At 47.8% G+C, this 17,612-nt stretch overlaps 2 protein-coding genes across 4 annotated transcripts in view; one reads left to right on the plus strand and one right to left on the minus strand.

The window, feature by feature from the left end:
* HNRNPA1 (heterogeneous nuclear ribonucleoprotein A1) overlaps nt 1–1,442 on the plus strand; it is a 12,098-nt gene extending 10,656 nt beyond the window's left edge. Inside the window, exons 11-13 of the mRNA XM_011992617.1 lie at nt 33–132; nt 432–495; nt 723–1,442. Coding sequence (XP_011848007.1) covers nt 33–132; nt 432–487 — 156 coding nt within the window. The 3' untranslated portion in view covers nt 488–495; nt 723–1,442. The remainder of the gene's footprint in view (nt 1–32; nt 133–431; nt 496–722) is intronic.
* A 6,949-nt stretch (nt 1,443–8,391) lies between these two features.
* NFE2 (nuclear factor, erythroid 2) lies at nt 8,392–17,408 on the minus strand. 3 transcript variants are annotated; one of them, XM_011992621.1, is made up of 4 exons: nt 17,088–17,324; nt 16,437–16,566; nt 11,461–11,630; nt 8,392–9,666 (listed from the first exon to the last, which is right to left on the minus strand). In XM_011992621.1, exons 3-4 carry the CDS (start codon nt 11,572–11,574, stop codon nt 8,659–8,661), a joined length of 1,122 nt encoding a protein of 373 aa, XP_011848011.1. In that variant the 5' UTR covers nt 11,575–11,630; nt 16,437–16,566; nt 17,088–17,324; the 3' UTR covers nt 8,392–8,658. The 3 variants fall into 3 exon arrangements, with proteins under 3 accessions (XP_011848011.1, XP_011848008.1, XP_011848009.1); XM_011992618.1 differs by lacking the exon at nt 16,437–16,566 and having other exon boundaries at nt 17,088–17,408; XM_011992619.1 differs by lacking the exons at nt 16,437–16,566; nt 17,088–17,324 and adding an exon at nt 11,874–12,328.
* Between the last annotated feature and the right edge of the window lie 204 nt (nt 17,409–17,612).

Here is a 17,612-nt window from a genome sequence, read left to right on the forward strand (position 1 = left end):
GCTACAATGATTTTGGCAATTACAACAATCAGTCTTCAAATTTTGGACCCATGAAGGGAGGAAATTTTGGAGGCAGAAGCTCTGGCCCCTATGGCGGTGGAGGTCAATACTTTGCAAAACCACGAAACCAAGGTATGGTATCTCTGTAATTTGGGATCATGTCAAAAGAGTTGTATCTGTAGCTACTGCTGGGAAGAAAGCCCTTTAACTGCTATGTCTAGGCAGCAAAACGTTTACAGTTTAGAACCTTCAGAAAGTGATAATTTGATCACAAATTTAAAAAGTCATGGGACTGCTTTACCACCTCCTTTGGAGTAGGGGCCATTTTTAAATGGCCAGACACTTGAATTTAACTTTTATTATCTCAACTATGAAAACATTGTGTTACTGTTGGCACTTTGAAACTTTAAAAGAAAAATTGTACTCTTCAGGTGGCTATGGCGGTTCCAGCAGCAGCAGTAGCTATGGCAGTGGCAGAAGATTTTAATTAGGTAAGTAAGCACCTTTTTGTGTGTGGACATAATTTTTTAAATTGCTGATGAACCCAATAACCCTAATGTAGCTGAGCAGTGCAACATAGTTAACATTATAATTGCAGTAATTGTGGATATAAAGTTAATATTCAGATCAGCAAAATTTGTGGGAAGCAAACTTGATATTGGATTGTAGCCTTGAGTCTTAATATGTTTAGATTAACAACTTTATTCCATATTGTTCAACAGGAAACAAAGCTTAGCAGGAGAGGAGAGCCAGAGAAGTGACAGGGAAGCTACAGGTTACAACAGATTTGTGAACTCAGCCAAGCACAGTGGTGGCAGGGCCTAGCTGCTACAAAGAAGACATGTTTTAGACAAATACTCATGTGTATGGGCAAAAAACTCGAGGACTGTATTTGTGACTAATTGTATAACAGGTTATTTTAGTTTCTGTTCTGTGGAAAGTGTAAAGCATTCCAACAAAGGGTTTTAATGTAGATTTTTTTTTTTTTTTTTTTGCACCCATGCTGTTGATTGCTAAATGTAATAGTCTGATCGTGACGCTGAATAAATGTCTTTTTTTTAATGTGCTGTGTAAAGTTAGTCTACTCTGAAGCCATCTTGGTAAACTTCCCCAACAGTGTGAAGTTAGAATTCCTTCAGGGTGATGCCAGGTTCTATTTGGAATTTATATACAACCTGCTTGGGTGGAGAAGCCGTTGTCTTCGGAAACCTTGGTGTAGTTGAACTGATAGTTACTGTTGTGACCTGAAGTTCACCGTTAAAAGGGATTACCCAAGCAAAATCATGGAATTATTGGTTATAAAAGTGATTGTTGGCACATCCTATGCAATATATCTAAATTGAATAATGGTACCAGATAAAATTATAGATGGGAATGAAGCTTGTGTATCATCCATTATCATGTGTAATCAATAAACGATTTAATTCTCTTGAATGAAATGACAACTGTATGGATTTGGGACTGGCAGAGATTTGGACTTTCCCTACCCACTCCCCTTGATGATGTTGAATGCTTCTATCACAATTCAAGTTCAAAGCTCTGCCAGGGAATAGAAACTAGCTGCTGGCTAATGCCGCTCCATAAATCCACAGATTTGAAGTGTTTGGGAGGCCTTTTAAAAATAAGCAATATCAGAAAGTATTTTAATGAACATAAAGATAGGCTTACATTAAAGGAAAACTGCAGTTTGACTGGGTTCTGGTTGGGTGGGCCTTCAGAGGTTTTATCAGTTAACTATACTAATTTGGAGATGAAAACCATACCAATAGAAACTAAAATTTTCTATGTAATTTCATGTTAACTGCAGTTTCCCTTTATGGCACAAGGTCACACAACCTACCTAAAATGTTAATTGTATAGAAAATGATTTCTAAACCTTTAACAGTTAATATCCAATAATGTGTTATTTGTACATAGATTCTTTTGAGCCTTACCTTTGGTGCTCTCAATTTCAGTGCTATTGTACCTAGTAGCATAGAGATTTGTTTATCAATAGTACTGTATATTCCATCCCATGGGTGTGTTGGAAGTTTGGGGAGGAGGGTGGTGGGAGGTGGGTGGGAGATGGTGGTGGGTGGGAAAGCATGGGTGATAGTCCATGATACTGGCTGAGTTTGCAATAGCAGGTGGAACCTTAACTATTGAGGGAGTTTGCAGATACCTCAGGATTCGTGACAATGCCTTTAAAGATCCAGGAGAGATGTTCAGCTTCTAGGAACTGCTAGCAAGTATAGCGCGAATGGCTCCGAGCTCAGACACTCTACAGCTGAGAGTAGACACTTGTGGTATGTGGAGTACAGATAAGCCAGGGGCAGGCCACGGCACGCTCCATGAAAGCTAGGAGGGAGTGAAATTTCAGTGATCATCGCAAGGAAGGAGGCAGACAAGAGTAAGGCACACCTGACTCTTAGGACTAGCAGTCAGAACCAGGAGGAAAGGTTTTATTGCTATGCGGGTAGGTAAGAACAGATTTTACTTACATCCATATAGTGGCTTAAAGTCCAGTTTTCTGTTAAACATTTTTCTTAATATATTGAGCCAAAACTAGTCCAGTTAAGCTGAACTTGGTTTTTCTGGAGATGAATTGTTTTAAATTGACACCCTATTGGTGGCTCCCAGTTGAAGGAAGTGAGCACATTATTTGTACTGTGAATATAAATTTTTGCCCTTTTATTTATCTTCCTTTGACCCATTTCCTTAAAATAATGGCTCAAAGTAATAGACTCTTCCCCATATGGTGGGGGGATGGGTGGGCTATCCATGGGAGGTATGGGGGGTTTAGCTTGAGATGGGACTTGGTCTTAGAAGAGAGCTACTTCTAAAGGCTGTTTACTTTTCTAGGGAGGAGTCTGCTACTAGTCTTATCAGCTCTTAAAAACAGAAACTCACCTGTCCAAGTTCGTGGCAGAAAGGTAAGTTTTTTACAAGTTAGTGGTCAGCAAAAGAATGCCCTGCGTTCCCAAAAGTAAAAAGGGAGAAGGACAAGCTGTACCTCAAACCAAAACATTTTGTAATCTCATCCAATTGCAAAAAGTTACTGGTACAACCAGGTATTCCCAGTAGTGACAATGGATATAATTGTGTAGTCATTCACTTCTGTTTATATAAATACTTTATAACCTCTTTTGCCTTTTGCAGGAACATCCTTGTGAAGACCTTTATCTGAGCCACTGTGCTTCGTTATCACTGCCATGCAGTTGACATGAGCTGTTCTGCAGCTCAAATTCCATTTTGTAAATGGGGTTTTTTGTTTGTTTTTTTTTTAAATAAACTGTATTTGACTTATTTCTGCTTGTTTTGTCCTCCTTTGTGATATCTATGGTTAATAACGTTGAAATTTAGGTTAGAGAGGATATGGTTGATTACAATGTGAATTGCTATATTTAGATTCATCCCATTCAGCTTTATGGTTTAATGAAAATAGATTCTAAGTTTTCACTGCTGGAGTAATTTTTGGCTCATTATAATAAGTAAACTTTACTGTTGATCCAATTGAGCATGTCCTTTTTCTAGCTCCCCTGGCAAGGGAAAATCAAGTTGTAGCACTGCCACTGAGCTCAGTAGGTCTCTATTGGGACTTATGCTCACCATCTGTTGCAGAAGGACATAATGGATTTCATCTTTGGCAAACAAGTTGGGTTTATTGGCCAGCTGTCTCATACTAAAGTAGAATTATCAAGCCAGGAGTAAAAGTAAACTGAATGGGAGGCAAGACTTAGCCTCTCAAAGATAGTGAGCCTAAAAATGTAAGGGCTATCTTGGAAGTAATAATTGTACCCTCTAGCAAATGCTTAGGTTTTTCTGTGTGTGTGTTTGAGATGAAGTGTCCCTCTGTCACCCAGACTGGAGTGCAGTGACAGTCTTTGCTCACTGCAACCTCTGCCTCCTGGGTTAAAGCAATTCTGACTCGACTTCCCATGTAGGTGGGACTAGAGGTGCCCAGCTAATTGTATTTTTAATAGAGACAGCGTTTCACCATGTTGCCCAGGCTGGTCTTGAACTCCTGGCCTTAGGGGATCTGCCCACCTCAGTCTCCTAAAGTACTGAGATTAGAACTGTGAGCCACTGTGCCTGGCCACTTAAATTTTTCTGATATTTTCAAGGAAAGTTTATCCAGCCTCAGTTTTGAACCTAACAAAAGTGGAGGTAGAATTATTGGGAAATTTTTGCCTCTTAACACCCATGCTGTTTTGAAATAACTGTATGTGGGACCAAGTTCCATCAGCCTTGTAGTACTTGGAAGTAATGTCAGGGTCTCAGTTTGTGACTTGGCATTTACTAGAGGTTTTATTGTGGACAATCAGATTTCCTTGAAGGGAAAGGGCAACTGGAGGATAGTAGTTTCCTAAAAGCATGCCTATTGAAGAGAAACATTGTTTCATTCCATGTACTTTGCTACATACTTCATTATATGGGATTGTGAAAAGTAAATTCCATATTTTCTAAATCAGGAAATAGGCTGAAGGTAAAATCCTGTCTCAAGTTCCTGCAACCACTGGACCATGTAACCCAGGCTGCTCTATTTTCAAACTTATGTTCCACCTTGTTTAGGTCAGCACACCAAACGTGTGTGTGTGCGTGTGTGTGAGATGGTCTTACTAGTGATTTTCATGAGAGCACGGGGATTGTCTGTACCTGACATCTCTTAGGTGAACTAATTAAATTTCTGAACAGCTAGCCCAAGCCCCTGCCCTTTGCAACTTGAAATGGGGAGACAAAATGGCTGGGTGCAGTGGCTCATGCCTGTAATCCCAACGCTTTGGGAGGCCGAGGCGGGTGGATCACGATGTCAGGAGTTTGAGACCAGCCTGGCCAACATAGTGAAACCCCATCTCTACTAAAAATACAAAAATTGGCCAGGCACAGTGGCTCACGCCTGTAATCCTAACACTTTGGGAGGCCAAGGCGGGCAGATTGCCTGAGCTCAGGAGTTCAAAACCAACCTGGGCAACATGGTGAAACCCCGTCTCTACTAAAAAATACAAAAAAAATTAGCCAGGTGTGGTGGCGCGTGCCTGTAGTCCCAGCTACTCAGGAGGCTGAGGCAGAAGAATTGCTTGAACCGGTGAGTCGGAGGTTGCAGTGAGCCGAGATCGCGCTACTGCCCTCTAGTCTGGGTGACAGAGTGAGACTGTCCCCCCACCCCCCCAAAAATGCAAAGATTAGCAGGGCGTGGTGGCGCGCGCCTGTAATCCCAGCTACTCTGGAGACTGCAGGAGAATCACTTGAACCTGGCAGGCAGAGGTTGCAGTGAGCCGAGATCATGCCACTACACTCTAGCCTGGGCAACAGAGCGAGACTCCGTCTCAAAAAAAAAAAAATGTGGAAACATTGCCAGGCGCAGTGGCTCACACCTGTAATCCCAGCACTTGGGGAGGCCTAGGCAGGAGGGTCACTTGAGGTCAGGAGTTTGAAACCAGCCTGGCCAACATGGTGAAAACCATCTTTACTAAAAATGCAAAAATTAGCTGGGCGTGGTGGCAGGTGCCTGTAATCCCAGCTATTTGGGAGGCTGAGGCAAGAGAATCGCTTGAACCTGGGAGGTGGAGGTTGCAGTCAGCCAAGATCCTGCTGCTGCACTCCAGCCTGGGCAACAGAGCGAAAGACGCTGTCTCAAAAACAAAACAAAACAAAAAACAAGAGAAAAACAATGTGGAAACATTGGATGGCTCGTGACTGTGATAGCACTTTGGAAGGCTGAGGTGTGCAGATTGCTTAAGCCCAGGAGTTCAAGACCAGCCTGACCAACATGGCGAAACCCCCTTCCTACTAAAAACACAAATATTTGCCAGGCGTGGTGGCATGTACCTTTAGTCCTAGCTACTCAGAAGGCTGAGGCGGGAAGACTGATTGAGCCTGGGAGGTTGAGGTTACAGTGGGCCGAGATCAGCCCACTGCACTCAAGCCTGGGCAACAGAGTGAGACTCCATCTCAAAGAAAAAAAAAAATAGGAAGCGCTTCAAGTTGTTTTCATTCCCTAAACTTAGGCTAGAGACCACGTTCCATATCTCCCTAATCACTGTGCTGCTTTTAGGTCTCAGTATCTGTGGTGCCCATTTTGGTTTGAGACACTCACTCGGTTGCCCAGGCTGGAGTACGGTGGCATCATCATGGCTCACTGTAGCTTCGAACTCTCAGGCTCAAGCAATCCTCTCACCTCAGCTTCCAACATAGCTGGGACCACAGGCATATGCCACTGTACCCACCCACTAATTTTTATTTTTTATTATTATTTTTTTTTTTGTAGGGTCTCCCTGTGTTGTCCAGGCTAGTCTCAAGCTCCTGGGCTCAAGCAGTCCTCCCACCTCAGCCTGTGGTGTCTAGATCAGAACTTGGATGTAAGGTTTTAATGTTGGAATGGAGCTAGTAAATTTGAATAAAAAGTAAACGTAAAATATTCTGAAGAAGTAAGCTGTGTAACTCAGGGACTGGGAATATTGGAGACCATACAACTCCAAGCAAGGAGATTGTGTCATATCAGGGAGGTTTGACTGGACTTTAACTGATATGGCTAAGGAATCTGAAACTTAGTCAATTATATTCTGTTTCAAGAAGAAACAAAATAGACTAATAAAAAATATCTAGGCCACGCATGGTGGCTCACGCCTGTAATCCTAACACTTTGGGAGGCCAAGGCAGGTGGATAATTTGAGGTCAGGAGTTCGAGACTAGCCTGGCCAACATGGTGAAACCCCATCTCTACTAAAAATACAAACAATAGCCAGGCATGGTAGCGGACACCTGTAATCCCAGCTACTCGGGAGGCTGAGGCAAAGAAGGTGGAGATTGAGCTTGCAGTGAGCCAAGAGCGCAGCACTGCATTCTAACCTGGGCGACAGAGTGAGACTCTGTCTCAAAAAAAACAAAAAACCCAGGCACGGTGGCTCACACCTGTAATCTCAGCACTTTGGGAGGCCGAGGCAGGCAGAACACCTGAGGTCAGGAGTTCAAAACCAGCTTGACCAACATGGAGAAACCCTGTCTCTACTAAAAATGCAAAATTAGCCGGGCGTGGTGGTGGATGCCTGTAATCCCAGCTACTTGGGAGACTGAGGCAGGAGAATCACTTGAACCCGGGAGGCAGAGGTTGTGATGAGCTGAGATCACACCATTGCACTCCAGGATGGGCAACAAGAGCATAACTCCATCTCAAAGAAAACAAACAAGATCTTTAAGGTTCTAGAAAAGGAGGGCCCCAAAACAAGAATTGGGTAGTGTTGGCTGGGTGCAGTGGCTCACTCCTGTAATCCCAGCACTTTAGGAGGCTGAGGCGGGCAGATCACCTGAGGTCGGGAGTTCGAGACCAGCCTGACCAACATGCAGAAACCCCCATCTCTACTAAAAATACAAAATTAGATGGGCATGGTGGCACATGCCTGTAATTCCAGCTACTCGGGAGGCTGAGGCAGGAGAATCGCTTGAACCCGGGAGGCGGAGGTTGCAGTGAGCGGAGATCGTGCCATTGCACTCCAGCCTGGGCGACAAGAGTGAAACTGTCTCTCAAAAAAGTAAAGATCTGGGTAGTGTTTGTCTAACATAACCAGAGAAAACATTTCACAGGAATGAATATTTTACTCCACTGTGGAGCGAGTTTTACCAAAGCTTGGGTGTGAAATCTTCTGAAATTTTGATGTATAAATTCCAGCCAAGAATAGCCCATTCAATCTTCTGAGAGAACTCTGGCATATTAGGACCCAGGCTGAGAGGCAAGCAGGAGGGGAAGAAAAAAAGAAAGGCCTATGGGCATTCTGGGCTTTTTTGTGCTGGGAGGATTGAGAGAAAAGAGATGTAAACATCAGGAACCTTTGCATAGGGTGTTTAGCCAGTTTGGGCAGCTCTCCAAGCTCTACAAATAGGGCACCACCAGGGAGTGTGGGGTTCTTCAGATCATCCATGGCCCCTTACTCTGAAAAGGAGGTGAAGTTGGTAGATCCCCGTACTGCTCAAGCCCAATTGTTTGTTTGTTTGTTTGTTTTAGATGGAGTCTTGCTCTGTCGCCCAGGCTGGAGTTCAGTGGCACAATCTCAGCTCACTGCAACCTCTGCCTCCCGAATTCTACTGATTCTCCTGCCTCAGCCTCCTGAGTGGCTGGGATTACAGGCGTGCGCCACCATGCAGTGGTGTAGTTTTTGTATTTTTAGTAGAGATGGGGTTTCACCATGTTGGCCAGGCTGGTCTTGAACTCCTGACCTCACGAGGAGTGATCTGCCCACCTCGGCCTCCCAAAGTGCTGGGATTACAGGCGTGAGCCACCATGCCCAGCCTCAAGCCCAAATTTTATGGTACCTCTCATACAGAGCTCTGGGGGGAATGAAATGAACGTGGTAAGATTCAAACAGATAGTTATCTCAGCTTCACCACCCTCCCTCAAGAAGGAAGACACAGTAAAAGGCTATTTCTGTAGCGCACTTTATAGACCAAAGCTTAGACGAGGTGGAGGCTGAAGACCTGAGAAGCTGAGTCAGGGAAGACAGATGCCAGCCCTTCGTCAAGGCAAGCCTCTTTGAACACACCTTGGAACTTCCAAACACCCGTTCCCATTGTCATCCTCTTCTGGTCTAGAGAACTCAGCTCCTTCTGGGTCTCAGGGTTGGGGAGTACCTTTATCAGAAGGGAATGAAGGAAATCCCATCACCAGTTCCACCCCTCTAGGCCAGCTCAGTCTGTGGCCTCCATCTTGGTCCCCCGGGGCACCAGGAAGATGGTCCCATCGGCAGCCTGTTGCAGCGCATACTCTTCAGGAGAGTAGCTGTTGCCTGATTCATCCCGAAGGTGCTGGAAAATGTCACGATACAGCTCTGTCAGCTGTTGGCGCATGACCTCCAGGGTCCGGTCTGCCTCCCCGCGGGCCCTGAGAAGCCGCTCCCGTTCATTGCTCAGCCGCTCCAGCTCCCGCTCCAGCTGCACGATGGTTTCCAGCTTCCTCTTGCGGCAGTTCTGGGCTGCCACCTTGTTTTTGCCCCGTCGTCGGATGTCCCGGACTAGCGCCAGCTGGCTCTCTGTCAGCGGGTACCTCGCCAATAGCTCATTAAAATCATCTACTGGCAAGTTGACGATCTTGTCCGTAGGAAAAGGAATCTTCATGGCCAAGGCCCGACGTTCATCCCGACTCCCTGCCTCCCCCCGTGCAGTGGGCTTAGCCCGCACAGGGCCTGAGGTGGGCTCTAAGGCCAAGGGGGTCTCAGCAGCTGGCAAGGTATAGTTGGAGTGGGCCAAGGAGTTGGGCATGAGTGAGTAGGGGTACTCCACCGGGTACATCTCCACATACTCGCTGCGCCGCCGACCAGCCTCTGTCCCCTCCAGCTCAAGAGATTCAGCATCACTATAGTTGAGGGATAATCCTGAGTCGGATTCTGGGTCTTCTTGGGGCTTAGGTGGCCCCACTGGCAGCCCAATGTCCAGGAGAGCTAAGGGGTCTTGGAGTGGCTCACTGAGCAGGCCTGAGAGGCTCAGTGGCTTGGAGACTGGTATGGTCATGTTGCCATAGGAGTATGGGGCGTCTGGGACATGGGATGTAGATGCTGGGAGCTCATAAGGTGGTGGAGGAAGTGGGAAGCCAGCATCTGGGTGGATTGAGCAGGGGCAGTAAGTTGTGTGTGGTGGAGGTCCAAGGTATGAGGCTGGGGCTTGGGGCTCAAACGATGGCTCACTTGGAGCATTTAGACCCTGCAAGGAAAGACACGAAGAGATTTGGAGACAGACTAAGGAAGAAAAACCAACACTCTCTCAGGATCAAGCTGGATTCTTCTGAAAGACCCAGTGAGATAGTAACAAGGAAACAAAGTTGCCATAATCATTGGAAGCTTCTTGCAAAGTTCTGATACAGTTGTTCCAAGAATAATGCAGTTTAAGGCAGGGAGCGGTGGCTCATGCCTGTAATCCCAACACTATGGGAGGCCAAGGTGGCAGATCACCTGAGGTCAGGAGTTCGAGACCAGCCTGGACAACATGGTGAAACCCCATCTCTGCTAAAAATACAAAAATTAGCTGGGCATGGTGGTGAACGCCTGTAATCCCAGCTACTTGGGAGGCTGAGGCAGGAGAACTGCTTGAACCCTGGAGGTGGAGATTTAAGTGAGCCAAGATGGTGCCACTATACTCCAGCCTAGGCGACAGAGCAAGACTCCATCTCAAAAAAAGAAAAAACGAAAAACGCAGCTTTAGCAAGAATGAAAGTCACTGAGGTTGGACTGCAGAAAAGTCTACCTAACACTGGAACAATTATGAACTCTCCTTGGAAAAGCTCTTACTGGGTTGAAATGGCTCATCTTCGTCCAGGCGTGGTGGCTCAGGCCTATAATCCCAGCATTTTGGGAGGTTAACGCAGGCAGATCACGAGGTCAGATCGAGCCCATCCTGGCTAACACAGTGAAACCCCCTGTCTCTACTAAAAATACAAAAAAAATAGCCGGTTGTGGTGGCAGGTGTCTGTAGTCCCAGCTACTCGGGAGGCTGAGGCAGGAGAATGACCTGGGAGGCAGAGCTCGCAGTGAGCCAAGATCGTGCCACTGTACTCCAGCCTGGGCGCCAGAGCGAGACTCCATCTCAAAAAAAAAAAAAAAAAAAAAAAAAAAGAAATGGCTCATGTTCCTTTATTTCCTTCGGGAAGTCAAAGCCTTGTTATTCAAAATGACCCCTCAGAACCCTTTCCTGCTGCAGTTATCTAGGGTCAAAGGGTCAAGTTCAGATCCTGGCCATGCCCCGGATGCCCAGCAGAGGGAGCTGCTGTGTGGGAAGAGGGCCTAGGGCAGATCCTGAGGGTGCTAGGCATGGTAGCAGGGCAGTAAAAGGGGGTGGGCTGGGGGCTAAGAAGCACCTTGGGGAGCCAGCACAAACTCTGCCGTCTCCTCTTCAGTCCCTCTGTCCCTGCCCAGGTGCAGTGAGAAGTAGAGAACGTGCTAGAAACAAGGCCCCCAACCCACATCAGGGAGCCACCCTGCTCCAGCCCAGCTGGGGACAAAGGCATCATTGTTAAGCCAACAGACACCCCTTTGTCCAAGTAGCAGGAGGAGAGGACCCTGGCATAGTCCAACTCCCCTTCCTGAGGCCCCTGAACTACTGCTCTGCTACCTAGAGTAAACGGACCCAGTTGCCAAGGGCAGGCAGAGGTAATGACGGAAGAAGATGGCAGGATCAGAGAGGCATGTCAGAAGAGAAGAAGGTGAGCAAGGGAAGGACAGCAGGAGGTGGGATAGAGAGAGATGTGAGTCAAGTGGCTGCTGAGAGAGCATACACTCCCTATCAGATCATTCCCTCCCCACCACTGCTCCTCCACTCCTCCTCCTCAATGTTCCTCAGTGTCTTCCATCCAGATCTTTCCCAGTTCTTCCTTTCCCAGTGCCTGAAGCATTACCAGCCCTGAGCCCTGCTTGCTCCCGCCCTCTGCCTCAGTCCAGGTCAACTCCCTGCTTCTCTCTTCTCTGACACACGCTCTCCCCACCCTATCCCGCCCTTACTCACCTGCAGCTCAGTGATGGACATGATCTCTTGCCAAGTCAGTTCCATCTCTCCTGGCTCTGAAGTGGACAGCTGTATCACCCTGTTCCTGCTCTGCTGGGGAGGACACGGGGACATCCTACTGGGCCAGAGTCTGGTCCAGGTTCCTGGAAAGCCCAGATGGCTCTGGAAACCTGTGTCAAAGGAAAAGAGGTGTTAGAGCTACACCTGCTAGGATCAGCAAGTTTGCACTACCTCCTTGGAGGGGCTCCCTCCAGCTTCCCCTGAGGGAAGGAGAGACTGCCTCCTCCCCATCCTCACTCATACTGGACTCATCAACCAATCCCTTAAGACGGAAAATCTTTTCCTGTGGTATGATCTCCACCTCGCCAACTATCGCCACAGTCAGTTCCTTTGGTAGCACAGAAGGTCTTTACCTTTTTTCCAGGCAAAATGCCCACTCTTTCCCCTACTTTTCACTCCCCCAAACTGTTTTCCTGGCTAAGGGCAGAGTCAGATCTTCTGTTTCTCTGTTTTCCTGTATTTTGTTTTTCATTTTCTAGGGCAACATCAGGGGTCACCCTGCTTTCCTCCTCTGTCCTCAGTTTTAAGTTTTCAGCCTTTTCTTTCCAAGATGATGACAGTATATGCTTCAGGATCCCCAAGAGCATGTTGTGGAAAGAGCCAAGCAGACAGCCCCTCCCCCTCTCGAAGATATGGCCCAGGCCTGGTGGCTGATAGCAGCTCTGCCCTCTCCTCCTATCCTGGCCCTGGGCTTCCCTGCCTGGGCCAGATAAGAGGTTTATCAGCTGCAGGCGGCAGAGGCACAGAAGGAATGGGCTCTGGAGACACTGGACCTCTGTCCTGTGTCCTCACAGGGTCATTTGGGCCATACCTTAACCCATACAACCAGAAGTCTTTCCTCTTCTGAGGTAATACAACAACCTTAGTAAAGACTTAGTAAGCACTTGTTAAGAACTAAGCTTGATGTTGCAAGCTTAGTTTATAAGATTGGTTTTCACCAGGTGTAGTGGCTCAGGCCTCTCATCCCAGCACTTTGGGAGGCCAAGGCAGGCGATCACCTGAGGTCAGGAGTTCAAGACCAGCCTGGCCAACATAGTGAAACCCCGTCTCTACTAAAAATACAAAAATTAGCTTGGTGTGATGGGGTGGTACATGTCTGTAGTCCCAGCTACTTAGGAGGCTGAGGCAGGAGAATCACTTGAACCCAGGAGGCGGAGGTTGCAGTGAGCTGAGATCGCGCCATTGCACTCCAGCCTGGGTGACAGAGTTAGATTCTGTCTCAAAAAAAAAAAAAAAAAAAGACTGTTTTTCACAAAGATTCTAAAGGTACATCAGAAGCTGAGACTGAAACTGATAAATAATAGCAGGATGAGGTCTAGAACCTGACTCCACTTGACTATAATTTCTTCTAGGCATCTTCCCCTCCTGCCCCTGTATCTTCATACTCCAAACCTCTATTGGAAATCTACATTCATCAGTTCTTTCTGTGGAGTGTCAGTCTCTCTTTCTCCTTCTGGGCAATGTCCCTCTAGAGCCTTGAATACACACTGCCATCCAGTCCCTTTTCTTTTGACCTGGGTTCTAGTTGCAGCTCTGCCACAAAGCAGCAGTGTGATGTTGAGCAAGCCATCTCACTTCTCTGGGCCTCTGTTTCCTCATTTGTAAAACCAGGGAGTTGGACAAATTGACCTTGGAGGTCCCTTTCTGCTTGGATAGCTTAGAATTCTCAGCAAACCCTCACCCGTGTCCTTATCTTCTCTCTGTCAGTCCCTCTCCTCATGCTACCTCCCTATTCCCTGACACCCACCTTCCTTGCATCTGTTTTCCCTGCCGTCAGCAAGAGACTCCAAGTAGATTTGGCAAGGTCTTCCTGATCTCTACGGTCACACATTGTGTGTATGTGCACGCACACAGACATACCCTGCCATATTAGTACAGGGAAGCAGGCTAGGATGAAGGAAACGTGGGAGAGGGGAAGCACTTTGGGATGCCAAGGTGGGAGCATCGCTTGAGCCCAGGAGTTTGAGATCAGCCTGAGAAACATGGTAAAAACCCATCTCCACTAAAAATGCAGAAATTAGCTAGGCATATGGCACACGTCTGTGGTCCCAGCTACTCAGAAGGCTGAGGTGGGAGGATCACTCGAACCTGAAAGGTCAAGGCTGCAGTGAGCCATGATTGTGCCACCACACTCAAGCCTGGGTGACAGAGCAAGACCCTGTCTCAAAAAAAAAAAAAAAAAAAAAAAGGCCAGGTGCGGTGGCTCACACCTCTAATCCTAGCACTTTGGGAGGCCGAGGCAGGTGGATCACCTGAGGTCAGGAGTTTGAGACAAGCCTGGCCAACATGGTGAAACCCTGTCTCTCCTAAAAATACAAATATTGGTCAGGCATGTTGGTGGCCATCTGTAATCCCAGTTACTTGGGAGGCTGAGACAAGGAGAATTGCTGGAACACGGGAGGTGGAGGTTGCAGTGAGCTGAGATCGCACCACTGCACTCCAGCCTGGGCGACAGAGCGAGACTCTGTCTCAAAAAAAAAGAAAAGAAAAAGAAGGACAGATGATAGGATTGTACGACCTCAAATTGCATGACCTTAGACCACTTACCACAAGGATGGCCCAGCACAGCAATTTAATTTGGAATCTTCTCTTCAACTTACGACAAAATTAGTAGGAACTACAAATGATGCTTTTAAAAGAGTATCTCCCCTAGCTCTTGCCTCCATCCCCTTGTTTTATTGCCATCCCCAGAGATGGGAGTTTGTGTAGGCAACTCTGCCAGTGGGCAGAGTGGGTGGGGTGTTTATGTCTGTCCAGGATGCCATTTCAACACCGGAACCCCACCCTCCTCCACCCAGGTTCTGGCGGAAATTGCCCAAAGGCAAAGTGAATGGAGAAGGGGTTTAGGGGGCAGAGACAATGACTCTTGCTTCATAGTTCTTCACTCACCCCACCCCACCCCGCATTTGTCTCTCCTTTTATCTTCTTGGATCTGACTCTAAGGTGCAGTACAAAGGTCCTGCCCTAGGAGGCAGGAGACCTAGGTTCTCTGGCACTTGAGATACATGACCTTGCCAGGCGCAGTGGCTCACGCCTGTAATCCCAGTACTTTGGGAGGAGGTGGGAGGATTACCTGAGGTAGGGAGTTCAAGACCAGCCTGACCAACATGGATAAACCCTGTCTCTACTAAAAATACAAAATTAGCCGGGCATGGTGGTATATGCCTGTAATCCCAGCTACTTGGGAGGCTGAGGCAGGAGAATCGCTTGAACCAGGGAGGCAAGGTTGCGGTGAGCCGAGATCATGCCATTGCACTCCAGCCTGGCCAACAAGAGTGAAACACTGAAACAAAAAAAAAAAAAAAAAAAGGATACATGACCTTGGGCAAATTGCTTCTCATTCAGTCCCTTCCCTAAATGGAGACAGGACTAGAAACCAATTGCTGTGAAAGGCTATAGGTTGCATCTAGCTCAGGGAGTCACAAACTTCATTGTGTGCCACATTCACCTGGGCTACATATAAAAACACAGATTCCTGAAAGCCACTTCAAATCTACTGAATTTAATTCATAGACCCAGGAATCAGCATTTTAACGTGCCTCAGTGGCCGGGTGTGGTGGCTCATGCCTGTAATCTTAGCATTTTGGGAGGCCAAGGTGGGTGGATCACCTGAGGTCAGGAATTTGAGACTAGCCTGGCCAACATGGCAAAATCCCATCTCTACTAAAAATACAAAAATTATCCAGGTCTGGTGGTGCACACCTGTAATCCTAGCTATTCAGGAGGCTGAAGCACGAGAATTGCTTAAACCTGGGAGGTAGAAGTTACGATGAGCTGAGATCATGCCACTACACTCCAGCCTGGGCAACAGAGTAAGACTCTGTCTCAAAAAAAAAAAAAAAAAACAGAGTGGGGGAAGCAAGGAGAGGCAGGAGTTTGGAGGGGAGAGAGTTGAGGAGAACCTCTGGATCCATTCCAACCAGCTTTTGGGTGCAGTAGCAAGTTTGTACCAGGTGGCAGGTGGAACAGGATGCTTTTCCCTAGACACTCAAGAATGGGTGGTGTTCTATACACCAGGCATAGGTCCCTCTGGGTCTCCAGAGCCTACCTTTCAGAGGACAGCAGAGCTGGCAGGCAGTGGGATAGATCAGGGAGATGGATCAAATAGAACACCATAGAGGGTACAGAAACTGAGGAGATACTGGGAAAGTGAAGTGGGCTTCCCTGTGTTCCCTTTCTTTTACAATACGAAGCTCCCACTTTAGTTCAGCTTTCATTTTGAGGTCACACAACCATCTTACTCCCACTGGGTTGTCTGTTCCTTCTCTTACTCCCCAACATTGTGGATTAGGTAGAAATGGGGTTGTCACCAGGGACTAAAGTCCATCCTCCTTACTCTTATCCTGGTGGTCCTACCCAGAAAGATTTTTATCACAATCCCTAAGTACTCACAGAATGATATTGGAGATTCATGCTTAGGAATACAGACTGAGGACCATTTGGAGAGGGATAATGGAGAGAGGAATACATTTGGCCTTGGCTGCTGCCCCAGGGCTCTTAACTTCCTTAACAAGGGGGAACAATGAGAGGGGGCTTGCCTCAGGATCCCTTTTCGGAGGCTTATTTGACCACCTCACCTCTCCATGTGTCAATAGGTGCAGTGAAAGGATGAGGAGGGATTAGTAAAACATGGGATATGGGTTGGCAGGTAAGCAACTTATTAGAAAGATTAGGGAGAACTCCCAAAGAGAGAGACGCACACAGAGGTGAGACAGAATGAAGGGGGAAAAAAGGAGGGAGAGAGATTTGAGTATAGTGAGCTCAGTGCCCTGGGGACACGCATGACTCAAACAAATGTGTGAAAACAAAGGAGAGGGGGACAAGTTTCTGCTATCCTGTCACTTCATCCCTGGACCCCAAACTCCAGTCCTTTGGTACCGATGTCTAGGGGATCCCAGCCCCAGCAGTTCTGATACCTCCTCTCTTCTCTTCCACTGCTTCCCAAGCCCCTATTTCCCAAGCAGCCAAGAGTTCCAGTTAGAAGCAACTATGCTGGGGTTGGGATGCCTTCCTTCTCCCTCCAGGTCCAGCTGATCTCTACTGCCCCTGGGCACAGAGAAGAGAAACAGCAAGGGAGGCAAGAACCCAGAGGCGATCTCTCATCCAACCGCCCCACCTTGCAACGCTTCTCAGAGGTTCAGATATCCAGTGTTTCCAATTCCTCAGCTTTCCCCAAACCTTCTCAGCTGCCTAGACAGGGCAGAGTAATGGAATGGAGATGGGGAAAGGGTAGTCTGTTGGTTCCCCCAGGGTAGCCCACCAGTTGAAGGATTCCTCCTGGCTACTCCCCAGTCCCTCAGCGGTGCCTTGCCTGGGGAGACCACTCTCTGGTCCCCATTCACAGCCTCCACCCCAAGGATCCCAGAGCACCCAAGAAACCATTTAGGTCTTCTCCTAGAGGAGTTCCCAAATATATCAGATTCCTAAACCAGGGGCGATCTAAAAGTCTGAAGTCTCCTAAGAACACACCGAAAGTTGGTTATTTTCCCCCCTCACCTCCTTCACCCCCCCAGCCTGCCCCTCAGATACCACTGGAATCCTCCCCACCCACCCTGCCTTTCAGGCACCTGTGGCAGAGTCCCAGCGGAGTGAGGAGAGAGATGAGGCTCCCGGTCTTGTCTCTGGGGAGGCTGAGCCTGAGCTGACACTGCTGGACGAGGATCCCGGCTACCTTTGAGAATGTGCGAGGACCGCGCCCCGCCCCCGGGCCATTGCTGAGCCTTGAGTATGGAGGCTCAGGCTGGGCTGAGCACAGGAGCCCCAGGCAGGAGCACCAGCGTCTGAAACCCTCGGCCTGAGTTCTCAGTCCTTCCTCCAACCCTCCCCTTTCCCCGTGGCTGTCCTCTCCTCCTGCCCCTTTCGGCCAAGAGAGGAAACTTGAGCCTGATGTGGTTTCTGCCCACACCCCGCCCCCACCTTGCTCCTGGCCAGCGGGGGCACACATGGCTCCAAGCCTCTCACAGCCCTGTTTTCAGTCCAGGAGTCCAGCCAGGTCTGTGTTTCTCCCATGCGTTTGATGAATTCCAACTTGATGGTCCCCTCGAACGTGACCTTTAAACTTTATACAGGTTGTCGTCGCCTTGTGTCCCCAT

The sequence above is a fragment of the Mandrillus leucophaeus genome, unplaced genomic scaffold (assembly GCF_000951045.1).
Source record: "Mandrillus leucophaeus isolate KB7577 unplaced genomic scaffold, Mleu.le_1.0 Scaffold414, whole genome shotgun sequence".
In the NCBI taxonomy this organism is placed as follows: Eukaryota; Metazoa; Chordata; class Mammalia; order Primates; family Cercopithecidae; genus Mandrillus; species Mandrillus leucophaeus.

Coding starts and splice junctions, on each gene's coding strand:
- NFE2 (XM_011992618.1), bottom strand. CDS start 11,574: ATGTCCCCGTGTCCTCCCCAGCAGAGCAGGAACAGGGTGATACAGCTG. Junction 9,667..11,460: donor TGTCCATCACTGAGCTGCAG/GTGAGTAAGGGC, acceptor CTTTCCTTGCAG/GGTCTAAATGCTCCAAGTGA.